At 39.5% G+C, this 27,455-nt stretch overlaps 3 protein-coding genes across 4 annotated transcripts in view; 1 reads left to right on the top strand and 2 right to left on the bottom strand.

The window, feature by feature from the left end:
* Window positions 1–27,455, top strand: part of LOC125240486 (dynein axonemal heavy chain 6) — a 104,969-nt gene that overhangs the window by 76,851 nt on the left and 663 nt on the right. The window contains exons 60-67 of the mRNA XM_048148380.1: window positions 9,333–9,534; window positions 12,428–12,668; window positions 13,205–13,405; window positions 17,161–17,402; window positions 21,119–21,409; window positions 25,003–25,155; window positions 26,086–26,283; window positions 27,062–27,185. Of these exons, the coding sequence (XP_048004337.1) occupies window positions 9,333–9,534; window positions 12,428–12,668; window positions 13,205–13,405; window positions 17,161–17,402; window positions 21,119–21,409; window positions 25,003–25,155; window positions 26,086–26,283; window positions 27,062–27,185 (1,652 nt within the window). The remainder of the gene's footprint in view (window positions 1–9,332; window positions 9,535–12,427; window positions 12,669–13,204; window positions 13,406–17,160; window positions 17,403–21,118; window positions 21,410–25,002; window positions 25,156–26,085; window positions 26,284–27,061; window positions 27,186–27,455) is intronic.
* Window positions 565–2,920, bottom strand: LOC125240766 (uncharacterized oxidoreductase YtbE-like). 2 transcript variants are annotated; one of them, XM_048148833.1, is made up of 6 exons: window positions 2,721–2,920; window positions 2,496–2,584; window positions 2,073–2,153; window positions 1,871–1,978; window positions 1,484–1,770; window positions 565–1,359 (listed from the first exon to the last, which is right to left on the bottom strand). In XM_048148833.1, the coding sequence occupies exons 2-6, from the start codon at window positions 2,557–2,559 to the stop codon at window positions 1,006–1,008; spliced, it is 894 nt and encodes a 297-aa protein (XP_048004790.1). In that variant the 5' UTR covers window positions 2,560–2,584; window positions 2,721–2,920; the 3' UTR covers window positions 565–1,005. The 2 variants fall into 2 exon arrangements, with proteins under 2 accessions (XP_048004790.1, XP_048004791.1); XM_048148834.1 differs by lacking the exon at window positions 2,496–2,584.
* LOC125240767 (pheromone-binding protein 1-like) lies at window positions 5,212–8,348 on the bottom strand. The gene is made up of 3 exons (XM_048148835.1): window positions 8,158–8,348; window positions 6,754–6,934; window positions 5,212–5,757 (listed from the first exon to the last, which is right to left on the bottom strand). Exons 1-3 carry the CDS (start codon window positions 8,290–8,292, stop codon window positions 5,579–5,581), a joined length of 495 nt encoding a protein of 164 aa, XP_048004792.1. The 5' UTR covers window positions 8,293–8,348; the 3' UTR covers window positions 5,212–5,578.

Below are 27,455 nucleotides of genomic sequence, written 5' to 3'. Positions count from 1 at the left end.
ATTTTTGCGGTGGGAGGGTGGGAAAATTAATTGCATGTAAAAAATACGCAAGTAATTATAACAGGTTAGCACTGATTGACTTGCACGTTATCTATTCGCGGATTAGCAAAGGAAAGTTCTAGTTTACGATGTTTGGATTTCTTTCAACCCCTTTTTGCCAAGTGGCACTGAAACTTAGTAGTTCATGTGCTCTGCGTACCCTTTTATGGGATAAAGGCTATGATTATATGTATTATACATATGTAAAGGAACCCTGCTGTGATAAATTACTTATGAATAAATTTTGTACCTACATATATGTAACCCTATTATAAAACATCATATTTTTGTCTAGACGACATAACATGACATAATGAATATTTGATCAATACTACTTCAACAAAATATTTTAGTACCTAAACTTTGTCTGGTAATAATTTATTACTTTTATTTAGCTATCGTGGTGATAGGGTATATTATATCACACTACACTAACGTGCTAGACCCGCTACTGTATTATTGCGATAGAGAGGAAAAACAATTGATTTCACGCAGACGCTCTCAACGTAAATGTCAAACGCCAACTCGTTCTTAAGCTACTAGTTATAATTCTCAGAAGATACCTAATATCAGTATAAAATGCATTCTATTTGTACTTGACGAAAAATACTTATGCAATAAGCCACAACGTTTCCATAGTACCTAACCTATATTACGATACTAGTCCAAAAAGGACGAAGTTTGAATCGCGACGCAATATTTTATAACTATTGAAACAGGGTTCGGAAGGGTAATTATCGTGATAATACTGATAGTAAAAGGTGGATGAATATCGGTTGATACTAACAAAGAAAATAGAGGATTCTTAGTTGGTTTAAATGCCAAAAAATATAACTTATTTTTCTTATGAAAAAATGTAACAAGTATAATTCATTGATAAGTATCTGATAATTATCACGATAATTATTTTGATAATTTCGAACCCCTGATTTCGAACGTGTTTCGTACGTAATACTTGCTGGTATGTTAAGCCACTGTTGACGGATCCCAAGCATATTTTATGTTTTGGGACCCAAGTTTATCTAGGGCTTTCATGTATTCATCCGGTATTTTAAAATTAAGAGATATATTCTCTTTGATGCGATCCGCGTGAGTTGATTTTGGAATGACGCTTATTCCTTGCTGTGTAGCCCAGGCCAACAAAAGTTGCCCGCTACTGACGCCAAGTTTTTGGGCAGCATTGATGACTACTGGGTCATGGAGAAGTGTAGCTGTACCTGAGGAAGTGCCTCCAAGCGAGCAATAAGCTTGTAGCGCGATGCCGGCTCCTTGGCAATACTGTAGTAGTTCCTTTTGTGGGAAGTATGGATGACACTCAACCTGAGAAAAATACAAGCAAAATGTATAACAATAACAATGCAGCTTTTAATATGGATATCAATTAAACTATTTGTTTTGAAAATACCATCCTGATCTGATTCTCTATATCATTTACATTATTTACCTGATTCACTGCAGGAACCACTCCAAAATTGCGTACTTCTAATTCTATTAGATGTCTTACAGTGTAATTTGATACACCGATGGATCTGACTAGTCCTTCCTTGTAGCATTCCACCAGAGCTTCCCATGCTTGAGCGCGTAATTTTATGTTCTGTGTATCAGCTGAACTCAAATTTGCCATGCCAGGAAAGTGAATCAAATATAAGTCAATCTGTTCAAATCCCAAACTGGCTAGTGACTTTCGACAAGCCTCCTTTATAATTTCTTTAGAGTGACCATCTCTTGGAGCTGCAATGAAAAAAAATCTACTTAGTTTGTGTCAAATGGTTAGTATTTTCAGCAACCAACATTCTTATATAGGATGTATACAATCCTGTGTTGTTCTTACATAGCTTGGTAGTTATAAAAATGTTTTGGCGTGTTAAGCCAAATTTTGGCAATAGCAACCGGAGAGCATCTCCTAGGAATTTCTCATTCCCATAGACTGCAGCTGTGTCTGAAAAGAACAAAAACATTACAAGGATTCTATGAGCATAAACAGTGTGAATAATAGTTGATTTGAAAATCAGTTAATTTATTAGGAATTTTACCAAAAAGTCGATAACCAGCCGCAAGAGCACTCTCTACAACACTCATTATGACTTCAGCAGATCGTATTCGAAAAGTACCAACTGAAACAATAAAAAAGAATATATGTAAGTAGTTTTTATTTCTCCCAGTATTTACAGACAAGATAAGATAAAACTTTTTGGATAAGAAGTCATCTTCGTAATAAAATTAGTCTCACAACCAGTTATAAGCTACCTATATCATGAGCCTGTAATAAGTGGCAGACTCAAGACTTAAATTAGCGATTACAGTAGATGCTTGTTTTATTCCAGCCTTAGGCACTGGAAGCCTTGGCTTTATCCTTATTCCTCATAGTATATTACTTGAAAATCACTTAAATTTGCTACATTTATATTATATAAATTAATTTAACAATATTCAATCATTTTGTTATTTATACTTACATCCAACAAGTGGCATTTCAAGACCATTATTTAGCATAACTTTTTTTTGGTTCATTGGCTCCATATCTGGCGAATCTATTCAGTTTCTTCTGTGACGTCGGAAAATCGCGATATGTAAAAGAATAGTAAATTAAATTTCTGAGTTCATTCTACTTTCAAGAGTAGGTACTTTCAAAACTTTTTCTTTTTTTTTTGTCAATAGTCACTGAATAACATAGCACTCACCTAGTAATTACAACAATTGCACAGTAGAATAGTGTAGAGAAATCAATTAAAAACCAGGTACACGTAGAGAGTTGCGCGCGTCATTCCACACAAAAAATATGAAAGTCTTTCCTTGTTTTGAGAGCCTTCACTTCACTGATTAACTGACCAGTGACCAGCAGACTCAGAGCCACAGAAGCAAGTCAAGCAATGTGACAAGTGAGTAGTGACCCAGTGACGTATGACGACATTGTGACGACTGACGTAAGTTTGACAGTGACAGATAGATTTTTGCCACGGATGTATAAATAACGGGATCTACAGACACTATCGGCACGGCATCGCATGACACGACTGCCAAAGTATACCTCAGCAATCCTCGGTAACGTAAAGCATATCGTCACTACTTTTAAAAAAACTTGTATCTTCGTCTGTCAATGAAAAGAAAATTGTAGTAAGTATGTATGGAATGCATATAGACTTACTGCGTTTTAACTTTGAGGAACAGCGTGAGATACGAGATTTTTTTAAAGTAGTGACGATATCTTGTAACACCTCGGGAATTGTGAGGCATACTTAAGGACGTCTCGGCATATCTCGGTATACCTCGCTCGACTTTGGTAGTGTAAGGCACACCTAACAACACCTCAGCATACCTGAGAATTCTTTGGCATCGTAAGACATACCTAAGGTCGCCTCTGTAAGTATAAACTGGAAGTCTTCGGTAGCGTAAAGTCGAGCGCGAAGCAAACTCTGCCGTACCATCCTTTACAGAAACCATTTCGCCGCATTTTCAGGCCCCTATTAGAGAGAACCTCTGGATAAGACCTGGATCATAGTCGCGCGATAAATTATAAAACATCTGGCCGTGCGATAGGGATGGCCAGATATTTTGTCATTTATTTCGCGACCATACTTGCCTGGCAGAACGCAGAAATGTTCGTCATCCCGTAAGCTATAATCACGTACTTAAAATCCAAAATTTCAAGTCTGTAAGGTCATTTAGTTCAGAGTGGGATTTGGCAGGTTGCCCCGGAACCGCCGAAAAACCACACCTTTCGGCCAGAAGTCTGCGCTTGCGATGGTGTCCTGCAGCGGCCGCGGCAAGCGTACCTCGAACGAACTGAAGTGCACGTAGTGACGAGATTACAGCTGTTGCACCCTCAGCGTGTAGCCAGTCTTCCGGCGAACGTAGTCCGCCACCTCGTCGGCCACGGCGGAGTAATGCAGGCGAGACACGTAGAGCGCCCTACTCGGTGTGGCGATCCGTAGACCAGAATTCACCGGTTCCGCAGAGCCATCACACATAGTCTTACGAGCCGCTCTGCGCGCCTTGCTCTTCTTTTCCACCAATGTGAACCCCTCTTCATCCACATTGGAGCGGGAAGTATTTTCCTTGGCAGGTGCCCGTACTTCACATCCCTTTGTAGTTGTTGATGCATTGACCCGGCTAGTTGCAGTAGACTGGCCGGCGGTGACGTCAGCGTATGCACGCTGACACCGTGACTTCGACGAAACAGGAGTCGGACTCGCGCGCGGAGAGAGGGGCGCGCGCAAGGCGGCGGCACGTGCAGCACCTTTTACTGTGTCAGCAGCGCGCAAACTAACCGACGCGACACGAGTGTCCGTAGGTCGATGATGATGATGATGATTATATATCCCTTACAAATTCTACGCATTGACATTTTGCCAGATCTATGTCTACACTAGTCGCGAAACATTTTAGGCTTTATTACAACAACAGTTTGTAGCCAAGAGAACAATCATTAACGCTCCGTGGCGAACGTTATAGTGTCAATACGGAAGAGCGATGAAGTGAGAAGAGATTACTGTGATACGTTACACTACGTGGACTGTGAGCTAAAGGGTCCTGTAACCCTTATTGTGTTTCCTCTTGTAAGAAGCCGGGCATTGTGCAAGTTTCTGTCCGTGCTCTAATTCATCGGCTTGACGGAATATAAATATGTATAGGTAGATAGGTACATATTTGCTAATATTAACCGAGATCGATAATTACTTATTCATTTTTAGGGTTTCGTACCGTACCAAAAAGGTAAAAAAGGAACCCTAATGGTGCCGCTCTGTCTGTGTGTCCTTCCGTCTGTCACGTTACTTAATATCTCGAGAATTAGTTCTTTATTTGCATACCATATAATTTTTACAATATGTACATATATATTGACCCTGAAAAGGGTATAGCAAGAATTGGTACTTTACAATATCTTGTATCACAAGTACTTAGCTTATATTTATTATTTATTTATCACTACACTTTACTACTTAGGATTTTATGCTATCGATATGAAATTGTACATAATATATCAAATCTATTATTTTAGTTTTGGAAAAAAATCTTTTTTGAAGGAAACCCTCAGTGGGCGAATCCGACTCTCACTTGGCCGGTTTTTTTTAATATACAAAAACAACAACAAGGCTGTACGAAAACTAGCACAATGTTGGAGTAGGCTGATAGGTAGGTAAACTGTAAGAAAAGGATAAATTTGATTTTGAAGATAACACTTCGTATAATTGCAGAAAAACATCCATGAATACATATATTTATAACCTAATATTAAACCTTCACCACTTCTCCTTTACCTTTTCTTAAATAATAAACCTACAATTGTCTCCTTCAAGCATATATATCTAAGTATAAAATAAAATATATTAAAAGAAATATTCCAATTTATATATCTAATGAAAAATGTGTCGAAAGCGTCATCTGCGGCAACATCCTTTCTAGGGCTCATCATTGTCATACTTACTTAAATAATAAAAAAAAGAATTTGTAAATATACTCCTTCAAATAAACTGAATTAACATCTTTCTCATCGGCGTAAGTAAAATAATCCAGACCGTTACCACATCTGACCAGAGTCTTATACTTCTGCTACAAGTTCGCCCATGATAACGTCCACTGGTGGAGCCATCCCCTTCTTGTGAATCTCGGCCTTGAAGCAGTTGACCCAGTTGAGAACCATCGTGCAGCTGTCGGGGTCGTAGGCGCCTTCGCCGCACGTGTGAATGATCTTTACCAGCTCTTGGGCTAGTGCCTCATCTGTAATTGGAAGTTTGGAGAATTAAATGTTTTCACTGGCTAGGTAAATATTACTTACCTTATCAAAATATTACACTTAATTTACTGTTAACCGGCCTAAAACATAATATGTAGTACGTAAAGGTACTTATATCGTAAATATAGGGGCACTACAAATGAGTATTCGTTACGATGACGATATTAGCATACTTAAGCGCAACAGCTTTATCGTAACTAGCTCTTTCTGTCGCTCTTCTGTATTGGCAGCAGAGAGAACTCAGAAAGCTAGCAATGATAGCGAGTCAAATTATCAATGAGCGCGATTGCGGACAATAGCTGCTAGCTGAGGACGGCACCGACCACCGCGCCGTTTTTAGGGTATAGTTTCGCCATGTCTCTGTCCGTCCGTCCGTCCGTCCGTCCGTCCGTCCGTCCGTCCGTCCGCGGATAATCTCAGTAACCGTTAGCACTATAAAAAAAAAAAGGCTATAGAAAGCTAAAATTTGGTACCAATATGTATAACAATCACGCCAACAAAGTGCAAAAATAAAAAATGAAAAAAAAATGTTTTATTAGGGTTCACCCCCCCCTACATGTACCTAAAGTAGGGGCTCATATTTTTTTTCATTCCAACCCCAACGTGTGATATATTGTTGGATAGGTATTTAAAAATGAATAGGGGTTTACTAAGATCGTTTTTTGATAATATTAATATTTTTGGAAATAATCGCTTCTAAAGGAAAAAAAGTGCGTCCCCCCCCCCCCCTCTAACTTTTGAACCATATGTTTAAAAAATATGAAAAAAAAATCACAAAAGTAGAACTTTATAAAGACTTTCTAGGAAAATTATTTTGAACTTGATAGGTTCAGTAGGTAGTTTTTGAGAAAAATACGGAAAACTACGGAACCCTACACTGAGCGTGGCCCGACACGCTCTTGGCCGGTTTTAATTGTTTATCTCTTAACTAATATTTAGATACGTACCTGTCTAACGTTAACGGAGGAATAACATCTTACCAGCTCCGTGTTTTAAGGCGAAATCCTTGGCGTTCCCATGCTGTAAATTCAAGTCAGGATCGACTATTTCCAGCTTGTGGGAGAGGCACATGACGGCACAGCCTGTCTCTCGGTTCGTCACGACGTAGTCATCTTGCCAGAAAAAGTCGAAGTCTTTCTGAACGGACTCTGGCGAATTCAGCTAAAATAGGACTCGGACTTAATTGATCAATCGACCAGTCATGCTCAGTAATTAATAAAGTCGCTAACGCGAATAATTAAAGGTTAAATTTTTCTTGCATTTCGTGACGAGAAACAATAATTAATCGCTTTCGACTAATACGTGATTTTAAATACATGCGTGTTCAAAACGCGAGAATTAGAAGTGATAATCGGGGTTCCGTAGTGGCTCAGTTTTACCCTTAAAAATACAGCTGGATTCAATCTTCGTTAGCAATACTAAAAATATAGAGGGCGACAAAGTGTACTTACTTGTAGAAGAATTAACTCTAATTTGCATGGATTCTAAACTAAAAGAGTGAATAAAATGTATTGTCAAAGAAAAAGTAACTAAGGTAACGGACCCAATCATGGACAGTTTAAGAAAAATTTTCGCCTGTTTTTGATATTTCACTGATTAATGTAAAAATTCTACCGCTAAGCGTGTTAAATCTTGAATGTCCTATCCTTCTTTGACATTTCAAGCGTATTGCAGAATAGATACTCCAATTGGTTTCTTCATAGTTAACAAATTAAAACTAGGTGTTTTTTCTCCAATTACGGACGGCAGTTCTCCAGTAATGGAACCCCCATTATGGACAGTGAAATAAGTTTAAAATTTTACTTTTAAAGCCAACTGATACTCAATGAGTCAATTTTATATACCCCAAATAAAATTAGTTTGGGTTATTTTATCATAGGATTGTTTCTTATAAATTTTGGTTTTGTAAATTGTTCCTTGTCCATCATAGGAGGTACGCAGTTTTTCGGTTCCAGTAATGGACACTCGCAAAATAACGCCATTTCTTTATATCTTTGGGGCAACAAACTAGTATGTTTTATACCTTATCTCATGCTTAATGCAGTAAGTAAAACTCATTCAAGTTTACACCGAGTATTATTTTTTTATTATTTTATACATGAACTCAACTCTCTTAGCAACATTACTAAGAATTCGTCTTGATATTTTTTTCAGTAAACTGGTGAATTTTATCTTGTCGCCAAATCCTTCAGAAATAACCGAATTAATTGAAACTTCAAAATGAAACAGCTCTACGACTCTAGTTTATGGTACATAGCCGTCAGTTTTTAGAAACTAATTTTAGATACTTATTTTTAAGGATTTGTGTTTTTTGTCCATAATGGCATCACCGTCCATTATGGGGTATGTTACCTTACTACTTTTAGAGATTATGAAGTACGAACCTCTTTTTTACAATCGTCTAAAGCTTCTTTGAAGTGGGTCGACATTTTATGCAACACCTCCTTGGAGGACTCCCCCATTTTGGCAAACACCAGACACACGGCAACCGTCAGCAAAGTGCCTTTTAGGCTACACATTTCCACCTCTTAAAAATAAAAATAAATATTAAAGCAACGTAAGCCTAATCGTGGACGTTAATTTAACGTAACGATAGATCTAGGTTCTATAACAAATAAAATAACATAGCCTTGACACTCTTGACTGAGCTTTTGCACTAAGCGAGAAAAGCTCAAATTTGTCCACAAAACTATTTTATAAATAATATACATATGCGTATCAACGATGTTTTCAAATTAAACTTTTACTGTTTTTCCGAGAACAGAGACAGACTCCAAGCCATCTACAATCATTCAATTTGATCACCAGATTGTCTAGATTGTTACAGAAATAGAACCATGTCGTAATGAATCAATCAATTATTGAGTGATATATGTCGTCTATTATGCTGCTAAAGCTACAATTGTTTAAGCTTCTAGACTAGTATGTATTGTAACCGAATCGATTGATAATGCCAATGCTATAATATTGAAATCTTTTAACATTAAAGATGTATGTACTTACCGATTGAAATATTGATTGTAATTAGACAATAAGGATTGGAATAAGTGCTGCAAAGAAAGTTTAATATTCAAATTAGCGTTGGATGGAAACGGATATTTACCTTTTTTCCAACACACGTAACTGACTTCTTTCTGCTTCTTGGTCGATTTTTTCCATCTCATTCAGTTTATATATGGTGGATTTTTTAATTGACATTTAGCCTTTGTAATTATTCACAAACTGTAACTATACACTTCAATACCAATGCGAGTTAATCGTCTGTCATGCTCACAATCAATTAGTTTAATTAGGTACAATTGTAGGGTTAAATTACTAACATACACCGGAAATACCTACATAAAATCAACATCCTAAACCTAGGTACCAACTAACTCACTTACACGAGCATTGCATTTAGCGAGGTTCCTCAAAAAGGACCGATGGGCATATGTCTTGTTCTCGTGTCCTTGTCGTGCCTTACATAACTAAATAAAGCAACCGTTCTAAATTCTAACCAATTTAACAATTAACTTGTTAGGCACTTAATGCTCTTGTAAAATCTCACTTCATATTTCAGATATGCCGACACTACGTGTGCAATACCCCTAGTGTTTGTACTGAGCACCGGGTCAGACCCGTTCGGGGCATTTCAGAGATTCGCCACTGAAATGGGCGTACGAGATCGAGTCCATTCAATTTCTTTGGGCCAGGGCCAGGGGCCAGTGGCTGAAAAGATGATTAACGGGGCGAAACCTAAAGGCGATTGGGTCTTTCTGCAGGTCAGTATTACACTTACGTATCAACAGTCATTTTAAAAAGGCTAAAATAATGTAAAAATTTATACCATACAAAGTTTTTTTTTTCATCTCTAGCACAAAAAACTACTCCTTGACTACCTATAGTAAAAATCACTAACAAGTATACACTGTGGACCTGAATGACCCGAAAGATTTTAACAGTGTATTCCTGACCACAATGTCATATAAAAACTTCTCTGGATATCGCCTAGTTTCAGAGTTATTACCAATTGAAAAAAGAAATGTTTCTTATTGTTATTCAGTACAACGGGCCTTTTTAACGGTGTTGATGCCATTATGGAGAATTAGAAGTAACATCTTTCAAAAAATGAGGTTTTTAGAAAAAAAAAAGTTAAATTTCATTTTATTTGCCAGTATTATGAATAACATTTACTTTTTATGTGAAAATACATTTAAATACAATAATAAAAAACCAAAACAAAATCTCCAAAAATAACAAAAGTCGTTCATTTTAAACATTTTTATATTAAAGGAAAAATTGTCGGTAGATGGTGATACGTCACCCTAAGTGCGTTTTCACATTATCCGATCCGATATCGGATGTCGGACCGATATCCCATACATTACAGGCGCCATCTTGGATTTTTCCATTGAAATCCTTCCGACATCCGATATCGGATCGGATAATGTGAAAACGGACTAAGACGTGTGTAGGTACATAAGGAAAGGCATGGAAAGATTTGCGAGGTACGGCGTGGCTTCCGCAGATCAATAGGTTAAGAGCAATGCACGGATCGCAGAAGTTGCGGGTTCAAGCAAATCCCGCCGGAAGCGTAAATTTTTCTATTTTTTTCTATAATATAAAAATGTTCAGAATCGTTAGCAAACGTTTCTGCTTGAAAATTAAAAGTCATTATATTTTTTGTTTAAAATTTTAACCGCGCATTTTTGAAGTAAAAACGTTTGTTCAAAAATGCGTGGTTAAAATTTATTTAAAAATTTATAATTTATTTAAAAAAACGTTCCACGGAAAAAATATGAATAGGTATCATATTGGCGAGTAGGTGCTGTACGTAATTCTGTTACAATTACTTAGCTTTTGTAGTTTGGTTTGGGCGTGTTTCTGATTCAGCATATAACATAGGATGACTTAACTCTTGGTTCGAAACTTAAATCTGGCGTGGCATAAGGAATCGAGTGCAACAACGCAAACTATCAGGAATTCGGACTACATACCTTATTATCTGATTTGAGGAGAGTCAATGAAGGGAAGGCAATGGAATACTTATACACGGTGCCCATGAGGAAAGGGAAATATTTTAACATCATATTCCTGACCATATTAGAAGTTAAAAATGCTAATTAATGTCTGCTAAATTCGGCTTTATTTTAGAGATATTGCCATTTTTGTGTAAAAAAGTTGTAAGTAAATCACCAGTACAAAACACCTTTATGATTGCGACGTTGCCAGATTGACACGCTGTTGACACGTCTAAATTGACTGCATAAGTCAAACCCAGTTGGATAATGTCATTGTTGACTTGTCAGCCCTAAAAATGTTTTTTTCTCCCAAAATACGGAACATCAGTAAATAATTTAGAATAGAACAGTTAACGAATTAATTGCAATCTTGCAATGCAATTTCCCGCAAGCCAACAACAAGTTTTGAATTGTGTTTTGAATTGTGTACTAGTACCTAAACGTGGAAAGCCACATACCTACAACAATGTTGTATTTAATTTAAAATGATATTTGTTTCAGAGATAGAATGCCTTTTTCCATTACAGATATGGTAGTAAAAGGTACTAATGTATGTAGTTTCAAGTTCTTTTTGTAATTATGTATTCGGTTTTATTAAAAGTTTACGCTCATTATTATGTGTCTCATTTAGCCCATTGATTAACGTGCACAATATCTTTAGTATTCATTTATTTAAAAAAGTCTACCTACCTGAAATTCAATTTACAATTACAACTTAAATATTATTCAATTTAAATCGTACAATACAAACTAGTACTGTCACTATTTCCAATACAATTTTTAAAAATAATTTTAATTGAAAATCCTTGATGGCTGTCTAGGATCCGTCCTCCCACCTGGAACAGCTAAATGCTCAAGTCACGATGTTGCCGGAACTGCCGGAAGATGCATGATAGAATAGAACTTATTTCACTCAACCACAACACATCGTTTCAGTAAACTTCCGTTATTGAAGGCTGACCGTCTGAACTAGATAGAGCCCTCTTGTTCTTAATATTAATCGGTGACTCTTTATGAAGCTCATGCAGGATGTACTTCGTAGAATTAATATTATTCGTTTAAAAGTCCATTTCAGATAAATCCAGGTTCATTTCAAAAATAAACAACAACAACACTGACGTTAAAAGTCATTCTGAATGTTGAATGACATGGACAATTTTTAAGTGGCCATTCATTTATTGCATCTAAAGAGTACGTATCTATGACGGCGAAACTGTCGTAAACTGTTTGTTGAGTAGTAGAATTCTCTTTGGTGGTCTTAGGAAGCGAGAAAGACATATTTCGTATTCGTGTATTTGTGTAAACCAACCTTTTTCTTATTTAATATTCAGCGTGTTGCGGTTATTAACAAAGAAGGATTTAGACCTGGCTTTGAATAATCTATGCCCAAAAAAGTCTTCATGATATTGCCTCTTGTAAAAATAAAAGAGATAGCAACAACAAACGTTGCCAGCTCGCCCTAAGGCACTGTTATACTAGAGAATCAAAAGTTATGTATTTATTATGTATGAAAAAAATTACAAGCAAAAAGCATAATTCGACCTATGTTCATATAACATTTATTACTCCTTATGACCCCAGGAATGCGTGGTTTATTATTTTCCCTTTCCTCATGGGTACCCTGTATATATGTTTAAATACCTCACTTTTGTAGAATTGTCACTTGGCTGCTTCATGGATGTTAAGCTTGGAGCTGATCGTGGCTAGACTCACCACCGACCCCGGTCTGCTTCACAACGATTTCCGCCTCTTCTTGAGTTCCATGCCGACTCCGAAGTTCCCGGTATCGGTCCTGCAGAACTCCGTCAAGGTCACCAATGAACCGCCGAAGGGACTAAAGGCGAATGTGAAGAGAGCGCTTATAGAAATGGAGGAGGACTTTTTTGAGAATAATGGTTGGTTGTTTCATTTTTTTAGTTTTGCTTCAGCTCGCTCCTAACTACACAATATTGTATTAAAACCAATTAAAATGCTTTCTGACGGAAGTTGTAGACAAATCAAATCAGAATACTTTAGGTAGACTAGCGTACTTTTTGTACAGAGAATAGTCATTCTCTTTAGTAATAGCAAAGTCAAGGATCGAGTATTATAGAGAGTTACTGTCAAAGTAAAATGTGAAATATATCTTAGTGCATAGACTGCCATCTCTCGACACAAGGTTAATACTTTTGTACCTCAGTTTTGACAATTTGGCCCATATTCTTAGCTTAATATGTGTTAAAATGTCAAATATTAATATTAGCGCCATCTAGCCGAGCGTCCCCTAAAGGTGTATTGCCATCTAGGCCACCGTACCTTTTCTGTATGGTTTTGAGGTACGTTTTTTTCTTAGACTTTATCTGTCTATACGGAGTTACATGTCTTTGGTAATAGTTTACAACATGTTAGTAAACTACATAATGTGATAGTTGTAAACGGTCCCTGTTTGTAGTGCTCGGGCAAGACTGGCGCACGATGTTATTCGGCATCTGCATGTTCCACGCGATCATCCAAGAGCGCAAGAAGTTCGGCCCGCTGGGCTGGAACATCACCTACGAGTTCAACAACAGCGACCGCGAGTGCGCTATGCTCAACCTGCAGATGTTCTGCGAGAGTGGCGCCATACCCTGGGCCGCGCTCGAGTACATCACCAGTTAGTATACGTTACTGCTCGTCCCGCACCTACTCTGCATTCTCCTTACCTACTCCATTACTCTTTAATTAAGCTTACAGTAGACTTGGCTTTCACCTCTAATTCTAACTAATTACTAGTTTCGACATGACAGGTGTATTAGCTGGTGTGTAGATTTACCTTTCTGACTTCTCGAGAGACATGAACGATGTCGATGTTACTCGGACGCCACGTAACAGCGAAAAAGAAAAAAGTTGTTCTGAGATCTGTGACGGATAGATATATACGTCTAAAAGCAACCTAATGAACAATAGTACATTGTGCAACAAGGGGGAAAGTTGAATATTGTGTTAACGAGAGTAAGTTAAATCGCGACGGCGCCCGGAGCGTAAAGACTCGAGTTTGCAATATTCTTTCGCCCCGAGTTAAACACAATGTTTTTCATCACACTCGCAATGTAAAAAATATGTAAATGGAAGTAAAAAAGTTATTTTCCCCTCACTATCTCGGAAACACGTGTTTTGTTAAAACGAATTTTATCCACTAGTGGGGGTAAGGTAATTTGACCTTGAATAAAGTCAAATTAACTGCTTTAAAATTGATAAAAGTAGGTGAATCTATATAATATAAAGCTACAACCCGACTGACATTTTTCCAAAAATGGGCAGAAGGGGGATTTGAAGGTGGCAGTGTTTGGTGTGGTCGTATAGAGTTTGGTCCTGCGACCCCGGATAGATCAGACCGTCGGTCTACCGGTTCCGGGTAAAAAAATGTCGGACGGCCTGGCCAAACGGCTGTAGTTAGCCGGGGAGTGTTCGACCAAATGTCATAGAGGACCCTGGGCAGTTTTTGACGCCGCCATTTTTTTTTCAAAATGGCCGACTTTTTTTTTTGACGATTTTTCAAATTTATCGTGGAGTGCTCAAATTTTGGTCGTAGAATCTCCAAGCGGCCTTGATTCGAATGAAATAAAAAAAAATTGAAAAGTGCTACAAATGTGGGAAAACTGGCCACTTTTATTTTGTATGGCAACTTTTAAACCGTAAGAGATAGCCGGGGGGTGCTCGACCAAATGTCATACAGGTATCCGAGTAGAAAAAAGTTGCATTAAAAAAAAATCAAAATGGCCGACTTTTTTTTTTGAAAATTTTCAAAATGATCCTAGCGCGCAGAGATTAGGCACACGGGTGGACGGTCGCGCTAAGATTAGTATTCAAAAAGAAAACTTTGAAAAATTCAAAATGGCGGCCTTTGAGGGCCAATTGAAATTTGAATGGAGGTTTTTCTTTTAATTACCATAGCTCCGTAACGGTACAAAGAAGTGAAAAGTGCTCAAACAAATGTTATACAGTCACCCGAGGTCCATCGAATGGCATTAAAAAAAAATCAAAATGGCCGACTTTTTTTTTGAAAAATTTCAAAATGGTCCGAGCGCGCTGAAATTTTGCACACGGGTAGACAGCCACCCCAAGATTAGTATACAAAAAGAAAATTTTGAAAAATTCAAAATGGCGCCCTTTGAAGGCCAATTGAAATTTGTATGGAGGTCCTTTTTTTAAATCCCCATAGCTCCGTAACGGTAGGGAAAAGGTTAATAGTGCTTGAACTAATGTTGTACAGTTATCTGAGGTCCATCGAATGGCATTTACAAAATTTCAATATGGCCGACTTTGAAAATTTTTTTTTATTTTCGGTCCGAGCGCGTTCAAATTTGGCACGTGGTAAGAACGGGGACCAAAAATAGAAATGAGAAAAAAAAATTTGGAAAAGTCAAAAACGGTGGCGAGAGGGGACAAAGTCAAATTTCCCTACCAGTTTGTATGGAGGTTTTTTTTTAAATCCCCATAGCTCCGTAACGGTAGGAAAAAGGTTAATAGTGCTTAAACTAATGTTGTACAGTTATCTGAGGTCCATCGAATGGCATTTACAAAATTTCAAAATGGCCGACTTTGAATTTTTTTTTTTTTTTTCGGTTCGAGCGCGTTCAAATTTGGCACGTGGTAAGAGCGGGGGCCAAAAATAGAAATGAGAAAAAAAATTTTGGAAAAGTCAAAAACGGCGGCGAGAGGGGACAAAGTCAAATTTCCCTACCAGCCTGAGGGAGCGTTCTACAGCCCGACGGTCATTGCTCCGGTCCAAGTTCCGAGCTGCGTACAGACAGTGCTCCCAAGCAAGAAAATATAAGTAAAAGTGTCTAAAAAGCGACGCGGCGGGCCGGAGGCCGCAGGCCGGAGGTCCAACTTCCCTACCAATCCTACAATCCCCACAGTAACTACGCGGAGGGCCGAAGGCCCGGAGCGTGTCTGACAGGCTCCCAAGTATGCGAAGGCCGCAGGCCGAGCTGCGGGCAGAGTGCTCCCAAGCACGCGAAGGCCGCAGGCCGAGCTGCGTGCAGACTGTGCTCCCAAGAAAACAATAACAAAAAGTATCTAAATAAGCGAAGCGGCGGGCCAAAGGCCCGACGCGGAGCTTCGAAACCCAGCGAAGGCCGAAGGCCGAGCTCCGCGTAGGGCCGAAGGCCCGGAGCGTCCCTGATCGGCTCGCCGGCGGACCAGGAAGTTGGAGTTTAAACACGACCCAATAGTAAAAGTGTCTTAGAGAAGCGAAACGACGGGCCGGAGGCCGCAGGCCGCAGGCCCGTCGTGAGCTTCTCAAGACACTTTTACTATTGGGTCGTGTTTAAACTCCAACTTCCCTACAACCCCCACAGAAACTACGCGGAGGGCCGAAGGCCCGGAGCGTGTCTGACAGGCTCCCAAGCACGCGAAGGCCGCAGGCCGAGCTGCGGGCAGAGTGCTCCCAAGCACGCGAAGGCCGCAGGCCGAGCTGCGTACAGACTGTGCTCCCAAGCAAAACAATAACAAAAAGTATCTTAACAAGCGAAGCGGCGGGCCGAAGGCCCGACGCGGAGCTTCGAAACCCAGCGAAGGCCGAAGGCCGAGCTCCGCGTAGGGCCGAAGGCCCGGAGCGTCCCTGATCGGCTCGCCGGCGGACCGGGAAGTTGGAGCTTAAACACGACCCAATAGTAAAAGTGTCTTAGAGAAGCGAAACGACGGGTCGTACTATTGGGTCGTGTTTAAGCTCCAACTTCCCTACAACCCCCACAGTAACTACGCGGAGGGCCGAAGGCCCGGAGCGTGTCTGACAGGCTCCCAAGCACGCGAAGGCCGCAGGCCGAGCTGCGGGCAGAGAGTGCTTCCAAGCAGACAAAGGCTAAAGCAAAAAACAAACAAGCTAAGCAAAGAAACAAAAAAGCAAAAAAGCAAAGCAAAAAAACAAACAAGCAAAGCAAAAAAAAAAAAAAAAAAAAAGCAACAAGAAAGACCGCGGGGCCCTCGGGCCCCGCGCACCTTTAAAAAACTAGTCTAGTATTATAAAGATGATTTACCACCAGCGGAACTACTGGAAGCAGTGATAAACGCATTTTTTGCGTTGTAGTTTCCTCGCTGTAGTGAGGGGAAAAGTTTTGTGTTACACTCGGGTGCAAATGTATTTTACTTCTCGTGTGTTAAAAAACTCGCAAGTTCAGGATTCTATTCTCGACCACGAGCGAAGAGTCCTTTCACTTGCTCGTTTTTCAATTCCACACTCTGCTTTAAAATACAACTTTGCCCCCTTGTATAACAAATAACTATTAATTACGTTACTAGAAATTTCATAACTAGGTATAACGATAAAGATTTTTCTATAACTCACGCTCCGCCTGCGTGCAATAGCAAATTTAGTGTGCGAGTGTGGTGAAAAGGAACTAACTATTATTTGAAATGATTTCCAAGGTTTGATCACTTACGGCGGGCGTGTGACAGACATGTGGGACCAGCGCTGCCTGACCACGATCCTGAAGAAGTTCTTCTCACCCGTGACTCTGGAGACGGGCTACGCGTACTCCAAGTCCGGCATCTACTACTGCCCGAGGGAAGACAAGCTCGAGGTGTACCGCGATTACGTGGACACGCTGCCGGTCATCGAGAGCCCCGAAGTGTTCGGGATGCATGAAAACGCTAATATCGCGTTTGAGGTTTGTTTTTTCTTGGTAAACTGTCACTCCAGGTAACGCACGTTATGTGGCTACTAGATTGTTTGGAATAGGTTCATTTGTGTGTACCTACAGTAGACTTTATTTTTTGAAGAACGTATTTATCGAGCAATCTAAAAAATACACTCGTTTAGTTTTAGGAAAGCTTTCCAAATACGTCCAATGTAGGCGTCACTCTCACAAAAATAACAGATTTCTATTCCATAATAGGTACGTACGTGTCTGTCTACTGAAGTGTGACTGTGTCTGTGTTATGACATAATGCACAAATATTCCAACGGTAGAGTTAGAAACACGAATCAAGTTTTTTGTTAACTAGTGTTCGTCCTAGGGATATCTCTTGAAGACCAATGGATTAAGGATGAAAAACTGGTATACCTTCGGAGGTGTAAGAAGTGATAGATATATAAATACAAAAGTTATATTCAGTCGACGGTCTTTCTGGGTAGACGGTCTTCCCGTCACTGACCTTACTCGCTATGCTCGCGGTAATACATATTATGGCCGCTGTACACATATGGCCAACGGTTCCACCAACCCTTTGTGAAACCCCTTGGCCAAGATAAGAGCCGCTGTTTACACATTGGCGAACCAATCACTTGGCATTGGCTCTTCATGAAAGATGGACGTGGAATGGAAAAGGCTAGGAAATTCTAGGTCTTTTACGTTGTCAGCAAAATTTGATTAAAAAATAATAACCCCGTAGTAAAATTAAATTATTTGATATATTGGGTTGGCACAAAAGTAATGACACACTCTACAAAACTCTATACATTTCCTTTCTTAAGTTAATTGTTTTCGATAATATTCTAGTATGTTGTAGAACATTCTAGGTACTTCTAATGTGAGGGTATATAAAGCCGCCCTCGTGATTGGTTTAGTTAGATTGAAATAAAATGGACGAGCGACAAGTTCGAACACTTTACTTATACGAGTACTTGTTAGGCCACAGTGCGCGGGCTGCGGCTGACAATATCAACACTGCATTGGGCGCTGGAAGTACAAGCCATGCCACGGTGTCCAGATGGTTTGACCGTTTTAAATCAGGAGACAGGAGCCTTGAAAGTCAATCACGCTCAGGGCGACCACCTGCATTCAATGATGACGATTTACGCCGCGAACTACAGTCGAATCCTGATGCTAACTACTCGTGAATTAGCGGAAGCACTTAACTGCAGTCACCACGCTGTGGAATACCATCTGCATGAGCTTGGGTATCGAAAAGTTTTGGCTCGATGGGTACCACACATCCTCACCGACGCCAGTCGTGCAGTCCGTGTCGCCATCTGTCAATCACTTTTGCTGCGACCCCGACGTAAAGAGTTTTTGACTGATCTGGTTACGGGAGATGAATCATGGATTTATTATGAGAACGATACACGTCGTGTTTTTTGGCTGCCTCGAGAAGAAACGCCACCAACTCAACCGAAGCTGAGTCAAAAGAACCGCTTAAAAGTTTTGCTTTGTTGTTTCTGGGACTCGCAAGGCATGCTGTTTCATGAACTATTACACAATGAAACTGTAAACGCTAACAAATATTCAACACAGCTCACCGAACTATCTTCTGCTATCAAGAAAAAACGACGAAGACGAGCCACTGTAATTTTACTACATGATAACGCTCGACCTCATGTCGCATCTACCGTTCGCCAACAGCTGTAGAACTTGGGCTGGGAGACGATACCCCACCCACCTTATTCTCCAGACCTCGCACCATCAGACTTTTATTTGTTTAGAGCCCTGAAACGATATTTGCGGGGTAAACAATTCAATGATTTCCATGATGTACAGGTGGAGTTGAACAATTTTTTCGAGGCACAGCCATCAGAGTTCTGGGCGAAAGGCATCCAAACTTTGCCGGATCGTTGGCAAGAAGTCATAGATGCTAATGGTGATTACATCATCGACTAAGCTTTTTGTATTGTAATAATAATAAAAAATATAGTAACCCCTCTAGTAAAATTAAATTATTTGATATATTGGGTTGGCACAAAAGTAATGACACACTCTACAAAACTCTATACATTTCCTTTCTTAAGTTAATTGTTTTCGATAATATTCTAGTATGTTGTAGAACATTCTAGGTACTTCTAATGTGAGGGTATATAAAGCCGCCCTCGTGATTGGTTTAGTTAGATTGAAATAAAATGGACGAGCGACAAGTTCGAACACTTTACTTATACGAGTACTTGTTAGGCCACAGTGCGCGGGCTGCGGCTGACAATATCAACACTGCATTGGGCGCTGGAAGTACAAGCCATGCCACGGTGTCCAGATGGTTTGACCGTTTTAAATCAGGAGACAGGAGCCTTGAAAGTCAATCACGCTCAGGGCGACCACCTGCATTCAATGATGACGATTTACGCCGCGAACTACAGTCGAATCCTGATGCTAACTACTCGTGAATTAGCGGAAGCACTTAACTGCAGTCACCACGCTGTGGAATACCATCTGCATGAGCTTGGGTATCGAAAAGTTTTGGCTCGATGGGTACCACACATCCTCACCGACGCCAGTCGTGCAGTCCGTGTCGCCATCTGTCAATCACTTTTGCTGCGACCCCGACGTAAAGAGTTTTTGACTGATCTGGTTACGGGAGATGAATCATGGATTTATTATGAGAACGATACACGTCGTGTTTTTTGGCTGCCTCGAGAAGAAACGCCACCAACTCAACCGAAGCTGAGTCAAAAGAACCGCTTAAAAGTTTTGCTTTGTTGTTTCTGGGACTCGCAAGGCATGCTGTTTCATGAACTATTACACAATGAAACTGTAAACGCTAACAAATATTCAACACAGCTCACCGAACTATCTTCTGCTATCAAGAAAAAACGACGAAGACGAGCCACTGTAATTTTACTACATGATAACGCTCGACCTCATGTCGCATCTACCGTTCGCCAACAGCTGCAGAACTTGGGCTGGGAGACGATACCCCACCCACCTTATTCTCCAGACCTCGCACCATCAGACTTTTATTTGTTTAGAGCCCTGAAACGATATTTGCGGGGTAAACAATTCAATGATTTCCATGATGTACAGGTGGAGTTGAACAATTTTTTCGAGGCACAGCCATCAGAGTTCTGGGCGAAAGGCATCCAAACTTTGCCGGATCGTTGGCAAGAAGTCATAGATGCTAATGGTGATTACATCATCGACTAAGCTTTTTGTATTGTAATAATAATAAAAAATATAAAACGTAAACCAAGTGTCTCATTACTTTTGTGCCAACCCAATATTAACAATTTTTTGAATATTCTGATAAGAACATTTATCTTTTTTAGGAAATACATTAAACATTTGCAAGGTTATTTTATTTCCTAAAATCTACACTATTATTGGCATAGATAAACTTATTGTTTTCGTAAATATTTCACTACTGTCCTCTCTGACGGCTGACGACCAACTGAATGAAGCGCCAATGTGTAAACGCAGTTGGCCATTGGCGCCAAGATCCTTTGATGTGTGGACAAAAAACCGACACCAATCGGTTGGCCGGCAAGCGCAAGCGCCAACTGCCAACTTACGGCCAAGTAGCCCTCTACACGCTTGGCCAAGGGGGTTGGTGAAACCGTTGGCCATATGTGTACAGGGGCCATTAGAATCTTTCGCTTGCTCGGGTATTAATATTGGCACGTGCGGTTAAACAACAAGTTTGCGCCCTGGTAAAACAAATAAGTATTGTTTCTCTGTTACAGAACAAAGAGACGAGTACACTAATAAACACGATAGTGGAGGTGCAGCCGCGCATGGGCGGCGGCGGCGGCGGCGACACGCCCGACCAGATCGTGTGGCGCATCTGCGACAGCACGCGCTTCACCGTGCAGCGCAGCATCGACAAGAGCACCATCAACCCCGCGCTCATGGAGCTCGACGACATGGGCCAGCTGCACTCGCTCACCACCGTGCTCATCCACGAGACCGACCGCTTCAACACGCTGCTCAACCTCATACACTCCTCGCTCACCGAGCTGCAGAAAGCTATCAAGGTACCACTACCACTAATACACCACTACTATTTACACTTTATTCAAACTACCTAGGTACTTCAAATTAAATAGACGAATTTCGAATTCGTCTAGAGGGGTTATTCGCGGATCGTCTAGAACGCAAAATGACTAGTTTGTTGTTTTGCCTAAACTGCAGTTTACCCAACGTGCAATCGGTCTAAATCTCAAATGGACTAAAACGCAAAATGCCTACTTCGTATACTGCCTTCATAGCACTATGACTAAAACGCAAAATGTCTGAACAGTTGAGTGCAAAAGTTTAATGATACAGAATCAAAAGATGAACCAGATGGCGTGGGTATTAGTTATTAATCACCAATATTGATGATTCCTCTTCATAGTAGAGCGGCGAGAGGGTCTCGGGAAAAGTTGATGTGACTGGAGAGTATACTGCTGACAAGTGGTATCGTTGTGATCGGTACACTTTACTGAGTACGAAATAATGACTTGTCACTTTCTCAGACTGTGGGGGGGTTAACTATGACGTCACAAAGATCGCGGTCCCGGGTTTCAATTTTTTGCCAATTTGTCTAGAACCCCTTATCCAATTTTGAAAAATGAGGTGTCGATTGAAAGCGTATAACATGCTGATTAAGATTTATTATATGTGAAGAGTATAGTTTTGTTAGTTATTTTTTAATTAATAATAATGCAAAAAATACTTTTTTTTTTACTCTCTTTTTTGATTTTTGTGACTCAAAAAGGCAATGAAAACGGCCACTTAGCTAAAAAATATGTTATATAAATCATTTAACTACATTATTAAGCTATCTGTTGCTTTTTGAATTTCTACGATCGGATAATAAATGAGCAAACTACAACCACATACCTGTAGGCGGGGAGTACCGCTTGACACGCGTTCCCATACATTCGGCGTCTACCAAATTACACCTCGCGCAAAATTCGTTTCAAGCAGATATACCTCTAATCTTATTCATCGTAACCTATCAATATTGATATCATTTGAAAGCACAATTAAAGTACTTTAAAAAACAATGTCAATCATTTTTTTAAAATCAATAATCGCCAGTCTGTGGTGGTTACAAAGGAAAAAAGTGGGTATGCAATTTGACTGGTTTCCTAGGTTTGATACCCTAGACGAGTTTAAAAGGGGAGGTAAAGGTGACATATGGGTTTTTCTCTGGCCTAAAAGCTACACAGAGGGTCAGGGGAGAAAAAACTAGGGTTTAAGTTTAGTTTTAAGTTATTTTTCCTTTATTTGTTGATTTTATTGTGTTAAATTTTTTGTAATTTTATCAAGGATACACGTTGGTTTCTTTTGCTAAAAGTTGCCTTTTTTATGAGAAATGTTATGAATTTTATGGCTTTTTCCGATAGAGACTAAAATTAACTTTCAAATAAGGCCACATAGTCATACTTTTACTTATATAATATTAAGGGTATGACTATGTATCAGTAGGCCACATAGTCATACTTTTACTTATATAATATTAAGGGTATGACTATGTATCAGTATGACTATGTGGCCTTATTTGAAAGTTAATTTTAGTCTCTATCGGAAAATGCCATGAAATTCATAACATTTCTCATAAAAAAGGGAATTTTCAGCAAAAGAAACCAATGTGTATCCTTGATAAAATTACAAAAAAATTAAACACAATAAAATCAACAAATAAAGGAAAAAATAACTTAAAACTAAACTTAAACCCTAGTTTTTTTCTCCCCTGACCCTTTGTATAGCTTTTAGGCCAGAGAACAACCCATATGTCACCTTTACCTCCCCTTTTAAACTCGTCTAGGGTATCAAACCTAGGAAACCAGTCAAATTGCATACCCACTTTTTTCCTTTGTAACCACCACAGACTGGCGATTATTGATTTTATGAAAATGATTGACATTGTTTCTTAAAGTACTTTAATTGTACTTTCAAATGATACCAATATTGATAGGTTACGATGAATAAGATTAGAGGTATATCTGCTTGAAACGAATTTTGCGCGAGGTGTAATTTGGTAGACGCCGAATGTATGGGAACGCGTGTCAAGCGGTACTCCCCGCCTACAGGTATGTGGTTGTAGTTTGCTTATTTATTATCCGATCGTAGAAATTTAAAAAGCAACAGATAGCTTAATAATGTAGTTAAATGATTTATATAACATATTTTTTAGCTAAGTGGCCGTTTTCATTGCCTTTTTGAGTCACAAAAATCAAAAAAGAGAGTAAAAAAAAAGTATTTTTTGCATTATTATTAATTAAAAAATAACTAACAAAACTATACTCTTCACATATAATAAATCTTAATCAGCATGTTATACGCTTTCAATCGACACCTCATTTTTCAAAATTGGATAAGGGGTTCTAGACAAATTGGCAAAAAATTTAAACCCGGGACCGCGATCTTTGTGACGTCATAGTTAACCCCCCCACAGTCTGAGAAAGTGACAAGTCATTATTTTCAGATAATAAGTATAAAATATATTTTTTGCATACAATTTGGTCACCCTAATCAATGTGACATTCTGTCGTTTTTCATACATCGTATGTCAATAGGAGTATAATTCTGATTTCTATACATAAATACCACCAAGTGATCATGTCGACCCTTTACTGAGTCAGAAAAGTGGATTGGATCACGACCCTGATTTCACCCTGTAAACAGTATTTACTTATAATCTGAAGAGGTTTGATGTACCTAGTTTTATAGTTAATGGCCGCTATCAACCACCACCGTTTCTATCAAGACGTGTTAAAAGGAGTGTCACATTTGTAATTAGCATTAGAACTAGTTTCTTACGGAGGCCATAGTTTTATCAGGAGAGTATCATTAAAATCTCTTGTAATGCTCACGGCCACCTTGCAGTCCTTGCACTCAAATGTAACACTATGTTATACAAGCCAGAAAATACACGTAAGTAAATCCACCGCTTATCATCAGATGGGTCGTATACTTGTTTGCTACAGTCCTATTATAATCGTAAATCGCAAAAGTTATACGTTATCGATTTTATGGTTACTCGACTGTTTGTGACTGTACTCGCAAAAACAAAAGACAAAAGTAGGCAAAATGCGTTCTTGTCGTTCTGCGTGTTGGGTAATTTTTGCTTTCAAGTCGATCTAAGGTTTTGGCATAATGCTCGATGGTCAAACTGCAATGTAGGCAAAACAACACACTTGTCATTTTGCGTTCTAGACCATCCGCGAATAACCCGTCTAGAGCAAATGCTCATTATTGAAATACGTACCCTCATACTTTTATCTACCAATACCATTTATCTCCGATGCGATGAAATATTCATTGTTAATATGATTACTGTACCGAAATATGTAGTGTACTTAATGCATAATTTCTGTGACACGTTGTTAATTGGCCACTCTAGCCATAAAGGTTTGTTTTATGATGACTGTATTTAATTTACAATCAATCGTTGGGTTGGGATACTTGGGGCTAGTTTACTTATAAAAAAAAATAAGATTAAAAAACGGTTTCGCAGCAATTTTCAAACTATAAGTTCTTTGTTTGTTAATCTAGTAATAACTTTTACCATTGCAACGGTTTAATTAGTAGATATCTCTAAAAAATAATAAAGTACCTACTATATTCAATATTCCAGGGCATCGTAGTAATGTCTGAAGACTTCGAAGAGGTCTTTACAGCTTTCATGAACAACAAGGTGCCCGCAATGTGGCACAAAAAGGGTTACAACTCGCTCAAGTCGCTCGGCAGTTGGATACATGACCTCGTGCTTAGGGTCGACTTCATAGAGGCAAGTACCTGAACTACCCTACAAGTTTTCATAGCATAAATTATTTCCTACATTGAGAAGTTATATGTATAAAGTGATTTGTACAGTCGACTACAAAGATATGTATCCACTTTTTCACCTTATTACAATGCAATAAGGTGAAAAAGTGGATACATCTCTTTGTAGTAGACTGTATCATACAAACGGTCGAAGCAATCAGAGATGAAAGTTACACGGTCGATTTAAAGAGAAAATAATTCATGTTAAGTAGTACGAGTACTGAATGTGCTTTTGGCCAAATTAGACATAACATAATATTCTTAGCATAGTGTTTTGCCACACCTCACTAGTGCCATATCCCTTAAATGCATAGTGTGAATTATCCCTAGAATATTAGATATATTGACAGGGATATAGACCGTGATTTCCTTGTTTGATTTTTGTCGAGCTCCCGATATTTCGACGCACTTGCATGCATCTGATGCATCATGAATATCACCATGATGATCACGGAAAAGTGAAGACGGGTGGACAAATATCAAAAAGTTAATCATAGTCTATATATATCCCGGTCAATATAAGTCTAATGAAAATAACCGTGAATCATTCAAAATCCCCATAATAACACATATAATTTCCCTATATTCCCTATAATCCCTATAATAACATAGCACAGGCACTAACTAAATATTCAAAAGTCATCTTGATAACCTTTTCTTCAACTCAGTGGAGAAACCAGGCCTTATAGAGTCCGGTTCATCCATTCGTAAAAATGATTTAAGTAATACATTCAGACCCGCTGGACCCGAAAGCGAGTTCTCTGTCCGTACTTCCGTAGAATCCGTAGGCGGTTTAGTCAACATGCGCATTTCCCGTGTTATATATTATCGGGTACGGGGTAGGGCGTAGCAGGCGCCGGCACTGAATGTTAACCTGCAAGTTTGTCATCAGAAATGGCTGGTGGACGGCAGTCAGCGCAGCAGCTGGGTGTCGGGGCTGTTCTTCCCGCAGGGGCTGCTGACGGGCTCGCTGCAGTCGTACGCGCGCCGCTACCGCGTGCCCATCGACGCGCTCATGTTCGACTTCGCGCCCTACCAAGTTTACCTCTCGCAGGAGGACGTCTACAAGGAAAACAAGAAGAAAAACAAGGTGCGCACTTACTACCTTACTTTTATGTTAGGTATAGGCGCATATCTACAATTCATTTTATATTATACTAGCATTTGCCCGCGGCTTCGTTCGCGTTAGAAAGAGACAAAAAGTGCATATGTCACTCTTGCGTCCCGTCAACTATCTCCTCTTAATAAATTCACGTCAATTCATCGCTCCGTTTTGCCGTGAAAGACGGACAAACAGACACACACACTTCCCCATTTATAATAAGTGTTTGGGTGACTCAACTTTTTCTTGCCTGTTATTGCCATGGTTACGGTCCCCTATGTCACGCTGGTTTTATGCAAATTTATGCTACTGAAATTATGCAAAGACCTCATGTGGTCGCGATCCTCAGCCATTGAACCGAGGAAGAAGAAGAGTACAATCTCGACACCATCAACGGTATAATATTCCAACTATGATTAGTTGATGATTTACGGCCCGGCCACGACATTGGTCTAAGCGCGACAGCGGTGAGCGGCAGCCATACGTGCGAATGAAAAGTCCCATCGCGCTTAGACCAATGTCGTGGCTGGGCCGTTAGACTTTTTTTAGTGCTTGTTGCTGCCAAGACCACTTGAATAAACATACATATTTTATATATCTTATAGCCTGAGCCCTCATATGCATGAGATATTATATATAATGTGTTGTTATTTATTAGGTATTATACATATAATATAATGTGTTGAGTTTCCTGTATGTTACCGTTAGCCCCTTTAAGCCAAACACCATAGTAGAGTAGCACTGAAACGGCCTGCCTTGTACCCAGGATCCCGACGAGGACGTGTACGGCGCCCTGGAGGTGCCGACCGACGGCGTCAACATCCACGGGCTCTTCATCGACGCCGCGCGCTGGGACGTCGAGAACAACCGCTTGGTCGATGCGCTGCCGGGTACGACTCGCTTCATTCAAAACTTACCCAACACAGACTATATCCACTTTACTACTCTACAACCTGTTTTAGATTTCCGTTAATTTTGAAGGGGAGGTTCTTTAATTAAATTTCTCTAAGAAACTAGAGTAGCTAGGTATCTTAACTCTTACTATTTTTGAGTTATTCAAAAAATCATTTTAATGACTTAACAATTGAATTGAGCCTAGGTATATCTACTTCTAATGATATTTATTTTGACATATGTGATCACTGCCATTAGATACTTGA

Source organism: Leguminivora glycinivorella, chromosome Z, assembly GCF_023078275.1.
Source record: "Leguminivora glycinivorella isolate SPB_JAAS2020 chromosome Z, LegGlyc_1.1, whole genome shotgun sequence".
NCBI lineage: Eukaryota > Metazoa > Arthropoda > Insecta > Lepidoptera > Tortricidae > Leguminivora > Leguminivora glycinivorella.
This window is presented reverse-complemented; position numbering and strand designations above follow the sequence as displayed.

Coding starts and splice junctions, on each gene's coding strand:
- LOC125240766 (XM_048148833.1), bottom strand. CDS start 2,559: ATGGAGCCAATGAACCAAAAAAAAGTTATGCTAAATAATGGTCTTGAA. Junction 2,154..2,495: donor TGAAATGCCACTTGTTGGAT/GTAAGTATAAAT, acceptor TTATTGTTTCAG/TTGGTACTTTTCGAATACGA. Junction 1,771..1,870: donor TTTTATAACTACCAAGCTAT/GTAAGAACAACA, acceptor TTTTCATTGCAG/CTCCAAGAGATGGTCACTCT.
- LOC125240767 (XM_048148835.1), bottom strand. CDS start 8,292: ATGTGTAGCCTAAAAGGCACTTTGCTGACGGTTGCCGTGTGTCTGGTG. Junction 6,935..8,157: donor TAGACGATTGTAAAAAAGAG/GTTCGTACTTCA, acceptor GTCCTATTTTAG/CTGAATTCGCCAGAGTCCGT. Junction 5,758..6,753: donor CGCCTTAAAACACGGAGCTG/GTAAGATGTTAT, acceptor TTCCAATTACAG/ATGAGGCACTAGCCCAAGAG.